At 45.5% G+C, this 18,966-nt stretch overlaps 1 protein-coding gene across 1 annotated transcript in view; it reads left to right on the top strand.

The window, feature by feature from the left end:
• LOC139155706 (bcl-2-like protein 1) overlaps positions 1-17,468 on the top strand; it is a 45,782-nt gene extending 28,314 nt beyond the window's left edge. The window contains exon 3 of the mRNA XM_070730961.1: positions 17,386-17,468. Within this exon, the coding sequence (XP_070587062.1) occupies positions 17,386-17,445 (60 nt within the window). The 3' untranslated portion in view covers positions 17,446-17,468. The remainder of the gene's footprint in view (positions 1-17,385) is intronic.
• The last annotated feature ends 1,498 nt before the right edge of the window (positions 17,469-18,966 follow it).

Below are 18,966 nucleotides of genomic sequence, written 5' to 3'. Positions count from 1 at the left end.
AATAAATAAAATAAATAAATAAATAAATATTTCCTGCAATCTCCTTTGGAGCAGTTTGCATTGAGTTTGAATCGACTACGTGCCCCATGGTCCCTTCCCACCCTGTTGTTCGGTGCCAAGGGCGGTGGGCCAGGCACCCCAGGAAAGACCCCGGTGGCTTTCTTTCCCAGCGCCCGGACGAGGCGGAGAGCCGAGCCCTGCAGTCGGAGGGGCGGGAGGCGGTCGAGCTCTCTTCTCCGGCTGGCGGCCTCCCAAGCCGATTCGGAAGTGGGAGGGGACCCCGCGGAACTTTTTCAGGAAATGCCAATGGGATGAGTTCCCTCCCGACCGTTTCCTCTCCCAGGTCGCATTCCTGGCGCAGAGAATTGCAGTGGGGGAATGGGGAAAGGAGGGGGGGAGCCAGCAGAGGCTTCATAATTATTCTGCCCCCCCCCCCCTTTTTGGCTTCTCTTCTGGCATTTGTGGGGGGGGGGAGGTGGCCAGGGGGCTGGCACGCACGAATAAACTTTTCAGAATTTAGAGCAGTGTTTCCCAACCTTGGAACTTGAAGGTATCTGGACTTCAACTCCCAGAATTCCCCAGCCAGCGAATGCTGGCTGGGGAATTCTGGGAGTTGAAGTCCAGATATCTTCCAATTGCCAAGGTTGGGAAACATTGGCTTAGAGGACATTTCAGAGCCGCTGCTGCTGCGGCCGAACGTTGTGAAGTTTTGGTGGCCTTTGTCGTCATTCACGTGATGTACGTAAAGAGAATAACAGAGTTGGAAGGGACCTTGGAGGTCTCCTAGTCCAGCCCTCTGCTCAGGCAGGAGACCTTACGCCATTTCTGACCGGTGACTGTCCAGTGTCTCTTCTTGAAAGCCTCCAGGGATGAAGCTCCCACGACCTCCGATTGCAACTTCTGTTCCATCAGTTGATAGATTGCCCTCCTTGCTTGTTTCCAGGTTGAAGCTCTCCTTGTTTAGTTTCCATCCATTGTTCGTTATCTGGCTTTCGAGTGATTCTGTAGAATAATAGCCTGACCCCCCTCTTCTCTCTGGCAGCCCCTCAAATATTGGAAGACTGCTATCAGGTCTCCCCTGGTCCTAATCTTCACTAGACTTCCAGTGATGGAGCACCCCACAACCTCTGGTGGCAAGCAGTTCCACTGGTTAATGATCTTTATTGTCAGGAGGTTTCTCCTTAGTTCTAAGTCACTTCTCTCCTTGATTAGTTTCCACCCATTGCTTCTTGTCCTACCCTCAGGTGCTTTGGAGAATAGCTTGACTCCTTCTTCTTTCTGGCAACCCCTGAGATATTGGGAGACTGCTATAATGTCTCCCCGGGTCCTTCTTTTCATTCAACTAGACAGGCCCAGTTCCTAATGATGATGATGATGATGATGATAACAACAACAACAACAACAACAACAACAATAATAATAATAATAATAATAATAATAATAATACAATTGAAGAGATGGCTCCCAAAACATTGTATTTGACTATGATTTGATAAAGGCAAACCAGCAATGGGAAGGGACCAAGGGGAGGAAAGTTAATATTATTAATAATAATATTAATAATGATGATAATGATAATAATGATGATGATAATAATGATGATGATAATAATAACAACAACAACAATAATTGTTCCAACTCTCAGGAAATTTCTCCTTAGTTCTAAGTTGCTTCTCTCCTTGTTTAGTTTCCACCCATTGCTTCTTGTTCTACCTTCAGGTGCTTTGGAGAACAGCTTGACTCCCTCTTCTTTGTAGCAACCCCTGAGATACTGGAAGGCTGCTATCATGTCTCCCCTGGTCCTTCTCTTCATTAAACTGGTCATGCCTAAGTCCTCCAACTGTTCTTCAGATGTATTAGCCTCCAGTCCCCTAAAATGTTGGCTTATTGACTTGGTTGCCAGAGATCTTTATATCATGCAGCGATTTAGTTTGCGTTCCAGAAAAGCTCAGGTGGTTGAATTTTTTTTGCCTCCAAGGAAAAGAAATTCCTTCTTGTTGTTCATAATAACAACAACAATAATAATAACAGAGTTGGATGGGACCTTGGAGGTCTTCTAGTCCAACCCTTTCCTTAGGCAGGAAACCCTACACCACATATCATCAGGGCTTGAAGGGAGTGTGGGGTGCAGAGAGGGAGAAGAGCAGGAGGAGGAGGAGGAGAGGACTCCATGGTCCTTGGTGCTCTCTGAGCTTCTTGTTTCGTAGCAGACGTTTCATTACCCAACCAGGTAACATAATCCAGTGTTTCCCAACCTTGGCAACTTGAAGATATTTGGACTTCAACTCCCAGAATTCCCCAGCCAGCAAATGCTGGCTGGGGAATTCTGGGAGTTGAAGTCCAAATATCTTCAAGTTGCCAAGGTTGAGAATCACTGACATAATCAATGCTAGAAGGAAGTGGTTTGCTTTCTGTTTTTAAATATAGTGGTTTGCCCTGTCAGTGGGAATGATGAGTAAACCCCAACCAGCAGTCAGAAGACATGATGAAAACATGACGGGTGGATGGTGACATTGTCAGCTGGAAAGCACGTTGGACATAGTTGAGCAACAGCCCAGTTCGGACAGTACCAAGGATACCAGTGGCAAAACCTGCCTTCAGCCTTCACCTGATAAAAGTTCAGTCCTCCTCTAACAGAATAGTAGAATAGAACAACCGAAGAACAGTTGGAAGGGACCTTGGAGGTCTTCTAGTCCAACCCCCTGCTTAGGCAGGAGATCCTACACTATTTCAGACAGATGGTGTTCAGTTCTGGAGGCCTCACCTACAAAAAGATATTGACAAAATTGAACGGGCCCAAAGACGGGCTACAAGAATGGTGGAAGGTCTTAAGCATAAAACGTATCAGGAAAGACTTCATGAACTCAATCTGTATAGTCTGGAGGACAGAAGGAAAAGGGGGGACATGATCGAAACATTTAAATATGTTAAAGGGTTAAATAAGGTCCAGGAGGGAAGTGTTTTTAGTAGGAAAGTGAACTCAAGAACAAGGGGACACAATCTGAAGTTAGTTGGGGGGAAGATCAGAAGCGACATGAGAAAATATTATTTTACTGAAAGAGTAGTAGATGCTTGGAAGAAACTTCCAGCAGATGTGGTAGATAAATCCACAGTCACTGAATTGAAACATGCCTGGGATAAACATAGATCCATCCTAAGGTAAAATACTGGAAATAGTATAAGGGCAGACTAGATGGACCAGGAGGTCTTTTTCTGCCGTCAGACTTCTATGTCTCTATGTTTCTATGGTTGTCCAACATCTTCTTAAAAACATTCAGTGTTGGAGCATTCATAACCTCTGGAGGCAAGTAGTTCCAGGGGTTAATTGTTCTAACCGTCAGGACATTTTTCCTTAGTTCTAAGTTGCTTCTCTCCTTGTTTAGTTTCCGCCCATTGCTTCTTCTCCTGCCTTCTGGGGCTTGTGCAGAACAGGCCGCCCCAAAGAAGAGGAAAGATTGACAACTGCCGCCCTGTGTCCCCTGCCCCTTCTTCTCATTAGACCCCAATCCCTGTGGGGCTTGTTTTCCTGTTGCCCCATTGGCACCGTTGGGGGTGAAGGGTTGATGCAAAGCTCCAGCGAGTTGCACAAGCAAAACAGCTGGGGGCAAGAAGTGGGGGGGGGGCAGGGAGCCTCGCCGTGGGGCCGGACCGTTAGCTGGCAGATGGTTGCAGCTGGGGGTAACCAGGAGCAGGTGTTGGTGTGTGTGTTTGTGTGTGCGTTGGTGTGTTTGGCTGAGCAGCCCGCCAGCCCCCAAGCCAGGCTTTGTGCAGTTGTCTGGCCTGACCCTGCTTATTGTATGCCGCCCCGAGTCTTCGGAGAGGGGCGGCATACAAATCTAATAAATTATTATTATTATTATTATTATTGTGCAAAAATAATAATAATAATAATAATAATAATAATAATAATAATAATAATAATAATAATGTCAGGCTTTCTTTCCCTTCCTGTATTTTTACCCCTTTGGCTTATTTTATCTCTGGCTTTATTGGGAGCAGGCTGTGTGAAGGAGGGAGGGAGGAAAAGAAGGAAAATAAAGAAGGAAGGGGAGGAGATCAAGGGAGGAGGGAGGGGTGGAAGGAAGGAAGATCAGGGAGGGAGGGAGAGAGATTGGGGGGAGGGAGGGAAAAAGGAAAGGAAGGAAGGAAAGGAGGGAGGGAGGAAGATTGGAGGTAGGGAAAAAGGAAGGAAGAAAGGAAAATCAGGGAGGGAAGGGAGGAAGGAAAGAAGGAAGATTGGAGGGAGGGAAGGAAGATGAGAGAAGGAAAGGGAGGGAGGGAGACCTAACGTGGAGCCACCCAGGCAGGGGAGGCCCCATGTGCGGCTCCTGTGCTGCAGCCTCGGCCTCTTGTGCCGCTCCACGTGCTGCTCCAGGGAGGAAAGGGCTCACGTGGCCCTCCCTGCGCCATCCCCGAGGATTCCCTGCGTGGGGAATCGGAGCCTCCCCCTCTCCCCCCTCCCCTCTCTGGGGGGAAGGGGGAGGGCGGGGGAAGGGAGGAGGAGCAGCAGCGATGGGGAGGGAACCAGGCTGCAACTCTCCCCCCCCCAACTCCCCCTGGGAGGTTTCGCTGCCCTGTTTTTCCTTCTGAGCCACTAGGCCGGGGGTGGAGGGGGGGTTTGCATGGGATGTGTGTGTGAAGGTTGCTGGCATTGCCTTCTGCACAACTGGGGCCTTGGAGCTCTGAGACAACACTCTTCTTTCTCCTTATTTATTTATTTATTTATTTACTCTTCCTCCTCTCCTTCCTCCTCTCCTTCCTCCTTCTCTCCTTCCTCCTTCTCTTCTTCCTTCTCTTCCTCTTCCTTCTCTTCCTTCTCCTCTTCCTTCTCCTCTTCCTTCTCCTCCTCTCCTTCTCTTCTTCTTCCTCCTTCTCTTCCTCCTTCTCCTGTTCCTCCTCCTTCTCCTTTTCCTCTTCTCCTTCACCTCCTTCTTTCCTCCTTCTCTTCCTCTCTCTCTCTCTCTCTCTCGTCTTCTCTCTGCACATTCGAACAGCGGCACCAAAGATGGTGGTGCCAGGTGGTCTCTGTCCCTGCCCAAATCCACCATTCGAATCCCGGCTAGTTGCCAGCGGTGAACTCGGAACTCGGGTGGCAGAAAACCCCTAGATTTCCAACTTCCCTCGAGATCTTGAACTTCGCCCCGTCCTAGTTACCGTATCTTAAACTCTGCCAAGGAGCGGCCGGAAGCTCCACTCCTCCTCAACCGCCGTTCAAACGAAAGATGGGAAAATCTTTATTTATCTGTTGCTATAAAGCTTATTTTACAGAACTAAATCTTACCATAAGAGGAACTCTGGGCAGAGTTTAGACTGGAACTCACTGGAAAGTTTGCCTACACCAGGGATAGGCCAAGTCGGTTCTGCTATGACATGTGGACTTCAACTCCCAGAGTTCCTGGGTTAGCATGATTGGCTCAGGAATTCTGGGAGTTGAAGTCCACAAGTCACAGAAGAGCCCACTTTGCCTACACGGTTAAATTCTTGACTTACAGCCACAACGGAGCCCAGGATTTATGTCGCTAAGCGAGACGTTTGTTAAGCGAGCTCCTTGCCCCGTTTTAAGACTTTCCTTGCCGCGGCTTTTAAGTGAGTCCATGCACTTGTAAAGTTAGGAGGATGGTTGTTGTGAACCTAGTTTCCCCAGAAGGTCGCCAAAGGGGAATCAGTTAATGAATCGGTTTCCGTCTGAAGTTTGATCACTTGACCACAGAGATGCATCAGCCGTCGTAACTCTGAGGATTGATCTGAGTCGCAGTTGTAACTTTGTTTGCAAGCCTGAAGCATCGAAAAAGACCTCATGGTCCATCTACTCTGCCCTTATACTATTTCCTGTATTTTATCTTAGGATGGATATATGTTTCTCCCAGGCATTTTTAAATTCAGTTCCTGTGGATTTATTTACCCACCACGTCTGCTGGAAGTTTGTTCCAAGCATCTACTACTCTTTCAATCAAATCATATTTTCTCACGTTGCTTATGATCTTTCCCCCAACTAACCTCAGATTGTGTCCCCTTGTTCTAATGTTCACTTTCCTATTAAAAACACTTCCCTCCTGGACCTTATTTAACCCTTTAACATATTTAAATGTTTCGATCATGTCCCCCCTTTTCCTTCTGTCCTCCAGACTCTACAGATTGAGTTCATGAAGTCTTTCCTGATACGTTTGATGCTTAAGACCTTCTACCATTCTTGTAGCCGGTCTTTGGACCCGTTCAATTTTGTCAGTATCTTTTTGTAGGTGAGGTCTCCAGAACTGAACACAGTATCCCAAATGGGGTCTCACCAGCACTCTATATAAGGGGATCACAATCTCCCTCTTCCTGCTTGTTATACCTCTAGCTATGCAGCCAAGCATTCTACTTGCTTTCCCTACCACCTGACTGCACGGTTCACCCATTTGGAGACTGTCAGAAATCACGACCCCTCAATCCTTCTCTTCTGAAGTTTTTGCTAACACAGAACTGTCAATACAATACTCAGATTGAGGATTCCTTTTCCCCAAGAGCATTATTTTACATTTGGAAATATTAAACTGCAGTTTCCATTGCTTTGACCACTTATCTAGTAAAGCTAAATCATTTGCAAATACTACAGTCGCCTACAGGAATATCAAGCCTATTGCACACTACTTCAAGCTCTTCACTGGCAGCTCGGCGACCTCTTAAACCCTGAGATGGGAGTGGCCCTGGCCTGCTTCGCAGGGTGGTTTTGCAAGCGAACAAGAGGGGGGGGATCAGGATTGTTCCCGATCCGCTAATGCGATCAACCCAAAGAGGCTTAAGCGAGGAGGCCCCGTCCTCGACCTGCTTAATGCCTGCCTTATCGGGCGCAAGGCAGCCCCTCACCGGTCGTCCCAAGCCCCCCTCTGTCTCCGGAAGGAAGGAGGCCGAGACACCAGATGTCCATTGCAGAGGACGGGGTTGGGGGGTGGGGGGGCGAGGCAGCCAGAGTCAAAGGGCATTAACCGAGATCGGCTGGTGGGGAGGCCAGCCCCACCCCAGCAGGTGCTAATCTCTTAAGAGCAGCCTTTGGGTCAAAAGATGTCTTAATCCTGCTTTGCAGGGATTACAGAATAAAGAGAGCGGGAAGGGACTTTAGAGGTCTTCTAATCCAACCCCCTCCTCAATCCATCCATCCATCCATCACAAATAGAGCTGGAAAGGGACTTTGGAGGTCTTCTAGTCCAACCCCCCGCTCAATCAATCCATCCATCCATCAGAATAGAGCTTGAAGGGGCCTTCGAAGTTCTCTTGTCTAGTGTAACTCTTTGCTCAATCAATCAATCAATCAGAATAGAACTGACTGAATCATTTGCAGGATTACAGAATAACAGAGCAGGAAGGGGCATTAGAGGTCCTCTAGTCTAACCCCCTTTTCAATCAATCAATCAATCCATCAGAATAGAGCTGGAAGGAAGCTTGGAGGTCCTCTAGTCTACCCCATTGCTCAATCAATAGAAACATAGAAGACTGACGGCAGAAAAAGACCTCATGGTCCATCTAGTCTAGTCTGCCCTTATACTATTTCCTGTATTTTATCTTAGGATGGATCTATGTTTATCCCAGGCATGTTTAAATTCATTTACTGTGGATTGACCAACCACGTCTGCTGGAAGTTTGTTCCAAGCATCTACTACTCTTTCGGTAAAATATTTTCTCACATTGCTTTTGATCTTTCCCCCAACTAACCTCAGATTGTGTCCCCTTGTTCTTGTGTTCACTTTCCTATTAAAAACATTTCCCTCCTGAACCTTATTGAACCCTTTAACATATTTAAATGTTTTCGATCATGTCCCCCCTTTTCCTTCTGTCCTCCCAGACTATACAGATGGAGTTCATGAAGTCTTTCCTGATATGTTTTATGCTTAAGACCTTCCACCATTCTTGTAGCCCGTCTTTGGACCCCTTCAATTAGATATAATGATATTCATATGCATGGTACTAGTAGAAAAAAATAAAATAAACACAAGGGCAGGGGTGGGAAGGGCTCGCTGGTGGACTTATGCAGTCCCTTACTGACCTCTTAGGAATCAGGAGAGGTCAACAGTGGATAGTTTAAGGATAAAGCTTTGGGGGTTAGGAGATGAAACTACAGTCTGGTAGTGAGTTCCATGGCACCAACTACATGGTTACTAAAGTCGTATTTCCTGCAGTCAAGTTTGGAGCGGTTTACCTTAAGTTTGTATCTATTGTGTGCTCGTGTGTTGTTGTGGTTGAAGCTGAAGTAGTCGTTGATGGGAAGGACGTTGTAGCTGATCTTTTTATGGGCTACGCTTAGGTCGTGTTTAAGGCGACGTAATTCTAACCTTTCTACACCTAGGGATTGTAAGTCTAGTATGTTTATCCCAGGCATGTTTAAATTCAGTGACTGTGGATTTACCAACCACGTCTGCAGGAAGTTTGTTCCAAGCATCTACTACTCTTCTCAGTCAAATAATATTTTCCCATGTTGCTTGAGAAAATTATTTGACTGAAAGAGTAGTAGATGCTTAGAATAATGCTAGGGGTGGAGCCTGGCGTCTTGCTGCTGGGTTCCCAAGCCTGGGGCTGGGGGGAAAGAGGGAGGAAGACTCCCCTCCCCTCCCCAGTGATGCCTTAACCCTTTCAGCTCTGCATTGAGAGACCCATTGCCGCCAATCAGGGCTGGTTTGCTCTGCTGGGAGACCAGGGCTCCCTCCCTCCTCGTCACCGAAAACGAGACCAGCTGGTGCCACCGAGGCATTTGCATAACAGTTGATAAAGCTCTGGTGCACCTGGCAGGCTCAATGGGGCCAATCCAGCCCCCTCGGTGAAGACCTGGTGGGTAAGCACCAGAAAGTTGAAGCTTAAGAGCAGTCTTTCCCAACTTTGGCAACTTGAAGGTATTTGGACTTCAACTCCCAGGATTCGCTGGGCTGGGGAATTCTGGGGAGTTGAAGTCCAGATATCTTCAAGTTGCCAAGTTTGGGAAACACTGGCTTAGAGGACAACCTCCTTTTGTCTTCTTCCCATCCAGCCTGGTCTCCTCCAGGGGGAAATATCAAAGTAATTCCTTAGAGCAGAGGTCTCCAGCCTTGGCAATAGCAATAGCATTTACACTTATATGCTGCTTCCTAGTGCTTTTGCAGCCCTCTCTAAGCAGTTTATAGAATCAGCCTCTTGACCCCAACAATCTGGCTCCTCATTTGACCCACCAAGGAAGAAAGGAAGGAAGGAGAAGAAAGGGAAGGAAGGAAGGAAGAAAAGAGGGAGGAAGGCAGGGAAAGAAGGAAGGAAGGATAGCAATAGCATTTAGATTTATATACCGCTTCATAGTGCTTTTGCAGCCCTCTCTAAGCAATTTACAGAATCAGCATATTGCCCCCAACAATCTGGGTCCTCATTTTATCAACCTCGGAAGGATGGGTGGATGTAAGTAAGTAAAGAAGGAAGGAAGGAAGGAAGGAAGGAATAGCAATAGGACTTATATGCTGCTTCCTAGTGCTTTTGCAGCCCTCTCTAAGCAGTTTATAGAATCAGCCTCTTGACCCCAACAATCGGGTCCTCATTTGACCCACCAAGGAAGGAAGGAAGGGAGGGAGAAGAAAGGGAAGGCAGCAGGAAAAGAGGGAGGGAGGAAAGAAGGAAGGAAGGATAGCAATAGCATTTAAAACTTATATACTGCTTCCTAGTGCTTTTGCAGCCCTCTCTAAGCAGTTTACAGAATCAGCATATTGCCCCCAACAATCTGGGTCCTCATTTTATCAACCTCGGAAGGATGGGTGGATGGAAGTAAGTAAATAATTAAGTAAAAGGAAGGAAGGAAGGAAGGAAGGAAGAGCAATAGGAACTTATATACCGCTTCATGTTACTTTTCCCAGCCCTCTCTAAGTGGTTTACAGAATCAGCCTCTTGCCCCCAACAATCTGGGTCCTCATTGGACCCACCTGAGAAGGATGGAAGGCTGAGTCAACCTGGAGCCAGTGGTGAGATTTGAACTGATGAACTACAGCTAGCAGTTAGCTAAAGGAGCCTCCAGTGCTGCACTCTAACCACTGCACCACCCCTGCTCTTCCCTGGGTCTCAGAGATGGATGATGCCAAGCTAACAAGGCCCAGGCCAGGGTTGGGTCAGAGGCCGGAGCGGGCAGGGCAAGCAGTCCACTCTCCTCCATCCCAGAGATTTTCCAGGCCATGGGCCCAGGAAGACAGCAAGGCCACTTTGGTCTAGGGCAGAGGTCTCCACTTATGAATTCTGGAATTGAAGTCCACGGTCTTAGAAGTTGCGAGGTTTGGCTGAGGAACTCTGGGAGTTGAAGTCCACGAGTCTTAAAGCTGCCAAGTTTGGCCAAGGAATTCTGGGAGTTGAAGTCCATGAATCTTAAAGCTGCCATGGTTGGCTGAGGAACTCTGGGAGTTGATGTCCACCAGTCTTAAAGCTGCCATGGTTGGCTGAGGAACTCTGGGAGTTAAAGTCCACGAGTCTTAAAGCTGCCAAGTTTGGCCAAGGAATTCTGGGAGTTGAAGTCCATGAATCTTAAAGCTGCCATGGTTGGCTGAGGAACTCTGGGAGTTGAAGTCCACGAGTCTTAAAGCTGCCAAGTTTGGCCAAGGAATTCTGGGAGTTGAAGTCCATGAATCTTAAAGCTGCCATGGTTGGCTGAGGAACTCTGGGAGTTAAAGTCCACGAGTCTTAAAGCTGCCAAGTTTGGCCAAGGAATTCTGGAGTTGAAGTCCACAAGTCTTAAAGCTGCCATGGTTGGCTGAGGAACTCTGGGAGTTAAAGTCCACGAGTCTTAAAGCTGCCAAGTTTGGCCAAGGAATTCTGGGAGTTGAAGTCCACAAGTCTTAAAGCTGCCATGGTTGGCTGAGGAACTCTGGGAGTTAAAGTCCACGAGTCTTAAAGCTGCCAAGTTTGGCCAAGGAATTCTGGGAGTTGAAGTCCATGAATCTTAAAGCTGCCATGGTTGGCTGAGGAACTCTGGGAGTTGAAGTCCACGAGTCTTAAAGCTGCCATGGTTGGCTGAGGAATTCTGGGAGTTGAAGTCCATGAATCTTAAAGCTGCCATGGTTGGCTGAGGAACTCTGGGAGTTGAAAGTCCACAAGTCTTAAAGCTGCCATGGTTGGCTGAGGAACTCTGGGGAGTTGAAGTCCACGAGTCTTAAAGCTGCCATGGTTGGCTGAGGAATTCTGGGAGTTGAAGTCCATGAATCTTAAAGCTGCCATGGTTGGCTGAGGAACTCTGGGAGTTGAAGTCCACGAGTCTTAAAGCTGCCAAGTTTGGCCGAGGAATTCTGGAGTTGGTGTCCACGAGTCTTAAAAGTTGCCAAGGCTGGACAGCCAGGTCCACTTTACCACCTCTGGACTTCAACTCCCAGGATTCCTGAGCCTATCCTAGCCATGCCTGCTTTCTTAGTCAAGGTTGGCCGATCTCAGAAAGCTTTGCAAGGATGGGGCTTGCTGCCTACTCAGCCTGGACACCCCAGGAAGATCGCAGGGCTGTAGGCAGTTAAAAAAATAATCCACAGGGCCACGGTCCTTGGTGCTGTCTCGACTTGTTTGTTTTCTTTTAGTCGTTTCATGACCCACCTAAGTAACATCATCAGTGACAGAAGAAGTGGAGGAAGGACTATGGCATCCTTGATCCTCTCTCAGATTGGTTGTTTCCTTGCAGAAGGAAGTGGGGTGTGTGGTGAGGAAGAGGAGGACCTGTGGGGTCCTTGGCATTCAGCTTGATACTTTCTTGTAGAGGTTTTATGACCAAACTAGGTGATAACATCAGGGCTTGAAGGGAGTGAGGATTGCAGAGAGGGAGAAGAACAGGAGGAGGAGGAGGAAAGGACTCCGTGGTCCTTGGTGCTCTCTAAGCTTGTTGTTTCATAGCAGACGTTTCATTACCCCAACCAGGTAACAACATCAGTGCTAGAAGGCAGTGGTTTGCTTTTTGTTTTTAATGTAGTGCTTGTCCTGTCAGTGGGAACGATGAGTAAAACCCAACCAGCAGTCAGAAAGACACGATGAAAACATGAATGGTGACAGACTTCATCGTAGTGTCAGCTGGAAAATACGGTCGAGCATGGTTGAGCAACTATGGGGAGTATCCTACACCAAGCCAAGTTCCAAAACACCAGAGAATTCCTGCAGAGAGCTTTGCATTCAGACAAATCCGCCATCAACAGGCCCATAGAGATAAACAATGTCTGCCTACCATTCAAAAGAGTCATTCAAAAAGCTAACAAGGAAACGAAAAGAACCCAACATCTCCCATCTTGCTATCCACAGGCACACAGAGATAAAGAACGACTGCCTACCACTCCAAAAGAGTTTGCGGCTCCGTTTTATTTTAAGCGGCGGGGCCTTGGCGTGCTCATCGCGAAACTCCCTTGGGCGTGAGCTGAGCTTGACGGCCACACGCATATCTGCTCCCACCCCCCCCAGTCTGCAAAGCCAAGAAAGGTTGGGGGACCCCCATCTTAGAGGCTTCCTTTAAGATGGCAACTTTTTAAAACATGTGGACTTCAACTCCCCCAGAATTCCCGGGCGGTTTTGGGAAAGCCACAAGTCTGGAAAGTCGCCCTGTTTGGAAATCCCTGCTTCTAGCTGGTCAGGATAGAACCAGGAATATTTTTTACTTGGAATAAAGGAAGAAACAATACTCCAGAAAAAAAGAATAGAATTTCCGACAGTCTCAAATGGGTGAGCAGTGTGGCCGGGCAGTAGGAAAAGCAAGTAGGATGCTTGGCTGCATAGCTAGAGGTATAACAAGCAGGAAGAGGGAGATTGTGATCCCCTTATATAGAGCGCTGGTGAGACCACATTTGGAGTACTCTGTTCAGCTTCTGGAGACCTCACCTACAAAAAGATATTGACAAAATTGAAGGGGTCCATAGACGGGCTACAAGAATGGTGGAAGGTCTTAAGCATAAAACCGTATCAGGAAAGACTTAATGAACTCAATCTGTAGAGTCTGGAGGACAGAAGGAAAAGGGGGGACATGATCGAAACATTTAAATATGTTAAAGGGTTAAATAAGGTTCAGGAGGAAGTGTTTTTAATAGGAAAGTGAACCCAAGAACAAGGGGACACAATCTGAAGTTAGTTGGGGGAAAGATCAAAAGCAACGTGAGAAAATATTATTTCACTGAAAGAGTAGTAGATCCTTGGAACAAACTTCCAGCAGACGTGGTTGGTCAATCCACAGAAACTGAATTTAAACATGCCTGGGATAAACATATATCCATTGTAAGATAAAATACAGATAACAGTATAAGGGCAGACTAGATGGACCATAAGGGCTTTTTCTGCCGTCAGTCTTCTATGTTTCTATGTTTCTAATATTTAATGACTCGTATAATAACGGCAGCAAGGATAGAAAAATAAAGCAATTCCACCAGAAAACATAACCGTAGATAAAATTTGTAGATGCGCAGAAATGGGACAGGATGACTGTGGAGATTAAGGATTGAAATAATTCAGAATATCACGAGATTTGGATTAAATGGTACAATTGGATTGAAAATAAAACTAAAAGATAGTGAAACAGTGTGAAAGAACGTTTCAAAAACAAGAAATCTGTAAATATATATTCACTAGACCCCTAGCCTCTGGCCAAGGAGTGTGTGGTATGTTTGTGGTTTGAATCTGAATGAATGATTCTTTTTAATGTTTTAGCCTTTTTAGAATGTTTTTAGATTAGTTATTTATATTAATTGGATTTCAGATGTGTTATTGTACACTGCTCAAAAAAATAATAAAGGGAACACTTAAGCAACACATAACTCCAAGTAAATCAAACTTCTATGAAATCAAATTGTCCACTTTGGAAGCAAAACTGATTGATAATCAATTTCACATGCTGTTGTGCAAATGGGATAGTTGTGCAAATGAAATATTCAATGAGAATATTTCATTCATTCGGAGCTAGGATGTGTTATTTGGGTGTTCCTTTATTTTTTTGAGCAATATATATTACTTTTTTTTTATATGCCGTGAGCCGCTCCGAGTCCACGGAGAGGAGTGGCATACAATTCCAATTGATAACAATAATAATAATAATAATAATAATAATAGTAATAGTAATAGTAATAATAATAATAATAATATACTACAGTATTTATATTATCGAATAGGTACAGTGTAAGAAACTGGATATGGATCTGCGTTAAATTATTGGGTTGTTTTAAATGATGTTTTAACATGAATCTTGACAAATTAATCTTTTTTCTTTTATGTACACTGAGAGCATATGCACCAAGACAAATTCCTTGTGTGTCCAATCACACTTGGCCAATAAAATTCTATTCTATTCTAAAAAGGGGGGAAATTAATGCATAAAACATTTCTTTTTTAAAAAAGAGGATGCTGAGCCTTTGAACTGCTCCAGCCACCGCACATTATTGTCCTCAAGCGATGACCACACGGTCATGGGGACCACACACACACACACACCTAATTTGCAGCTGATTTCAGAACATCCTGTCCTTCCTCCATGAGCGTGCAAAAGGAGCCCTGTGGCTTCGTCACCCTGGGTTCCAGGCCTGGCTGTTGCTACTACCTCCAAGGGCTGGTTGAGTCACCCAGGAATGCCAAATATTTCCCTTGCCAGAGAGGAGGTCAGAACATGTCCAGGCAAGTCCTGGGTTCAAGCCCTTGGCCAGCCACGCTTCACTTAGCGCACCCAGGATGGTGTTAGAAACCTAGAAACCTAGAAGATGGACGGCAGAAAAAGACCTCCTGGTCCATCTAGTCTGCCCTTATACCATTTCCTGTATTTTATTTTAGGATGGATCTATGTTTATCCCAGGCATGTTTAAATTCAGTGACTGTGGATTTACCAACCACGTCTGCTGGGAGTTTGTTCCAAGCATCTACTCCTCTTTCTGTCAAATCATATTTTCTCACGTTGCATCCAGTCTTTCCCCCAACTAACCTCAGATTATGTCTCCTTGTTCTTGGGTTCACTTTCCTATTGAAAACACTTCCCTCCTGAACCTTATTTAACCCTTTAACATATTTCAATGTTTCGATCATGTCCCTTCTTTTCCTTCTGCCCTCCAGACTAGACAGATTGAGTTCATGAAGTCTTTCCTGATACGTTTGATGCTTAAGACCTTCCACCGTTTTTGTAGCCCATTGGACCCGTTCAATTTTATCCATCTCTTTTTATAGGTGAGGTCTCCAGAACTGAACACAGTCTAGATCAGTGTTTTTCAACCAGTGTGCCGTGGCACACTAGTGTGCCGCGAGACATGGTCAGGTGTCGCGCGAAGCTCAGAGAGAAAGAAAGCAAGAGAGAGAGAAAGAAAGAGAAAAAGAAAGCAAGAGAGAGAGAAAGAAAGAGAGAAAGAAAGAGAGAAAGAAAGCAAGAGAGAGAGAGAAAGAAAGCAAGAGAGAGAAAGAGCGAGAGAGAGAAAGAGAACAAGAGAGAAAGAGAAAAAACAAGAGAAAGAAAGAGAAAGAGAGAGAGAAAGAAAGCAAGAGGGAGAGAAAGAAAGAGAAAAAGAAATCAAGAGAGAGAGAAAGAAAGAGAGAGAAAAAGCAAGAAAGAGAGAGAAAGAAAGCAATAGAGAGAAAGAGCGAGCGAGAGAGAAAGAGAACAAGAGAGGGAGAGAAAAAACAAGAGAAAGAAAGAGAGAAAGAGAGAGAAAGCAAGCAAGAGAGAGAGAGAGAGGGAGGGAAGGTGAGAGAGAGAAAGACATAGAGGGAGGGAGGGAGAAAGAGAGCAAAAAAGAGAGGAAGGAAGGAAGAGAAAGAAAGAGGGATGGAGAGAGAGAGAAAGAAAGAGGAAGGAAGGGAGAGAAAGAGGGAGGGAGAAAGAAATAGAGTGAAGGGGAGGAAGAGAGAGAGAGAGAATTTTTTTGTCCAAACTTTTTTTAGCCTCCCCCCCCCCCCCCCGCTCAATGTGCCGCGACTCAAAAAAGGTTGAAAATCACTGGTCTAGATGACCAGCGCTCTACACAATCTCCCTCTTCCTGCTTGTTATACCTCTAGCTAGGCAGCCAAGCATTCTACTTGCTGTTTGCTGTGTATTTCTTTGCATGGGTGCCTGACCCATAGAAATAGCAAAGAATTGGGGAAAGTTACATTATGGCAGTATATTAATGCCAGAAAGTTTTCTTACATGTAGTCACACTAACTCCTCCCAATTATTTACCTTGATCTACTGCAAACATGACTAAGTCAGGGTTAAGGTTAATTTTATGCTTAAGACCTTCCACCGTTTTTGTGGCCCGTCTTTGGACCCGTTCAATTCGATCAATTTTATCAGTGTTCAGGAAGTTGCTTCGGTTCCTTGCTCGGGGCGTGGGGTGCGTGTGTGTGAGAAACGCATTTGAATGCTTGCTGGCGGCTGCAACTGCTTTTCAGATCTCGTCAAAGTTGTCCTCGTCTTACAACAGTGACCATCCGAAGTTACAGAAGTCTCTTAGGACCGTTTTTCACACCGAACGACTGTTGCAGTGTCAGATTCACTACAACCGGGTTACTCACTGAACTGCAGTGATTCACTTAACAAACGGTGACGGCAGGATGCGTCGTAAAACGGGGCGGAATTAAACCGATTTTCTCACTTAGCCACATAAATTTTGGGCGGTTCAATTTGTGGTCGTTAAGTCGAGGATTCGGGGCCTTTTGGGGCTCTCCTGCTTTTGTTGTACTCAGCCTTTCTCCGCAGATGTTAGCAGCAAAGGCCTCCAAGGGCACAGGGTGAGTTACCATCATAGAAACATAGAAACCTAGAAGACTGACGGCAGAAAAAGACCTCATGGTCCATTTAGTCTGCCCTTATACTATTTCCTGTATTTTATCTTACAATGGATATATGTTTATCCCAGGCATGTTTACATTCAGTTCCTGTGGATTTACCAAGCATGTCTGCTGGAAGTTTGTTCCAAGCATCTACTACTATTTCAGTCAAATCATATTTTCTCATGTTGCTTTTGATCTTTAGAAACATAGAAACATAGAAGACTGACGGCAGAAAAAGACCTCATGGTCCATCTAGTCTGCTCTTATACTATTTCCTGTATTTTATCTTACAATGGATATATGTTTATCCCAGGCATGTTTAAATTCGGTTACTGTGGATTTACCAACCACGTCTGCTGGAAGTTTGTTCCAAGGATCTACTACTCTTTCAGTAAAATAATATTTTCTCATGTTGCCTTTTATCTTTCCCCCAACTAACTTCAGATTGTGCCCCCTTGTTCTTGTGTTCACTTTCCTATTAAAAACACTTCCCTCCTGAACCTTATTTAACCCTTTAACATATTTAAATGTTTCGATGATGTCCCCCCTTTTCCTTCTGTCCTCCAGACTCTACAGATTGAGTTCATTAAGTCTTTCCTGATACGTTTTATGCTTCAGACCTTCCACCATTCCTGTAGCCCGTCTTTGGACCCGTTCAATTTTTTCAATCTCTTTTTGTAGGTGAGGTCTCCAGAACTGAACACAGGATTCCAAATGTGGTCTCACCAGCGCTCTATATAAGGGGATCACAATCTCCCTCTTCCTGCTTGTTATACTTCTAGCTATGCAGCCAAGCATCCTACTTGCTTTTCCTACCGCCCGACCACACTGCTCACCCATTTTGAGACTGTCAGAAATCACTACCCCTCAATCCTTCTCTTCTGAAGTATTTGCTAACACAGAACTGCCAATGCAATACTCAGATTGAGGATTCCTTTTCCCCAAGTGCATTATTTTACATTTGGAAATATTAAACCGCAGTTTCCATTGCTTTGACCATTTATCTAGTAAGGCTAAATCATTTACCATATTACAGACGCCTCCAGGAATATCAACCCTATTGCACACTTTAGAGTCATCGGCAAATAGGCAAACCTTCCCTACCAAACCTTCGCCTATCAATATGCTGATGATACTCAGGTATACATTTCCACCCAGTGTCAACTCAACGAAGCAGTGAAAGTGCCGGTGTCTGGAGGCTGTTGGGGTCTGGAGGGGTGTTAACAGGCTCAGGGTCAACCCGGACAAGACGGAGTGGCTGTGGATTCAGCCTCCCAAGGACACGTCCATCTGTCTGTCCATTACTCGGGGGGGGGGGGGAATTCTGAGGGTTTGCAAGAGGGTTCGCATCTTGGGCGTCCTCCTTGATCCAATTCTGACTTTGGGCCATCCTCTTTCGGCTGTGGCAAGGGGGGGCGTTTGCCCAGGTTCGCCTGGTGCACCAGCCGAAAGTCCCTCCCAACAGCTTGCAGCTCTTGATAGCTCTGGGCTCTTGACGGGGATGCGGTTATCTGCAGCTGACGAGGAGGAGGAGGAGGAGGCCCTTCTCAGAATTTGATTTCCAGGAGGTCACGCGGAGCGAAGAAGAATCGGAAAGTTATCCAGCCTAGCCTGGAGCTTGTGCACGCCACACACACAAACACACACAAACACACACAGAGTGAAGCGGAAGTAAGTTTCTGATGATGATGATGATGATGATAATAATAATAATAATAATAGTAATGGTAATAATAATAGTAATAATAAAAATTAGACTTGTGTGCTGCCCCTCTCCGAAGACTCGGGGCGGCTCACAGCAACAACAACTATTATTATTATTATTATTATTATTATTATTATTATTATTATTATAACCTAGCATAAAATGTATCAGGAAAGACTTAATGAACTCAATCTGTATAGTCTGGAGGACAGAAGGAAAAGGGGGGGACATGATCGAAACATTTAAATATGTGAAAGGGTTCAATAAGGTTCAGGAGGGAAGTGTTTTTAACAGGAAAGTGAACACAAGAACAAGGGGACACAATCTGAAGTTAGTTGGGGGAAAGATCAAAAGCAACGTGAGGAAATATTATTTTACTGAAAGAGTAGTAGATCCTTGGAACAAACTTCCAGCAGACGTAGTAGATAAATCCACAGTAACTGAATTTAAACATGCCTGGGATAAACATATATCCATCCTAAGATAAAATACAGATAACAGTATAAGGGCACACTAGATGGACCATGAGGTCTTTTTCTGCCGTCAGTCTTCTATGT

The sequence above is a fragment of the Erythrolamprus reginae genome, unplaced genomic scaffold (genome assembly GCF_031021105.1).
Source record: "Erythrolamprus reginae isolate rEryReg1 unplaced genomic scaffold, rEryReg1.hap1 H_48, whole genome shotgun sequence".
Classification (NCBI taxonomy): Eukaryota; Metazoa; Chordata; class Lepidosauria; order Squamata; family Dipsadidae; genus Erythrolamprus; species Erythrolamprus reginae.
This window is presented reverse-complemented; position numbering and strand designations above follow the sequence as displayed.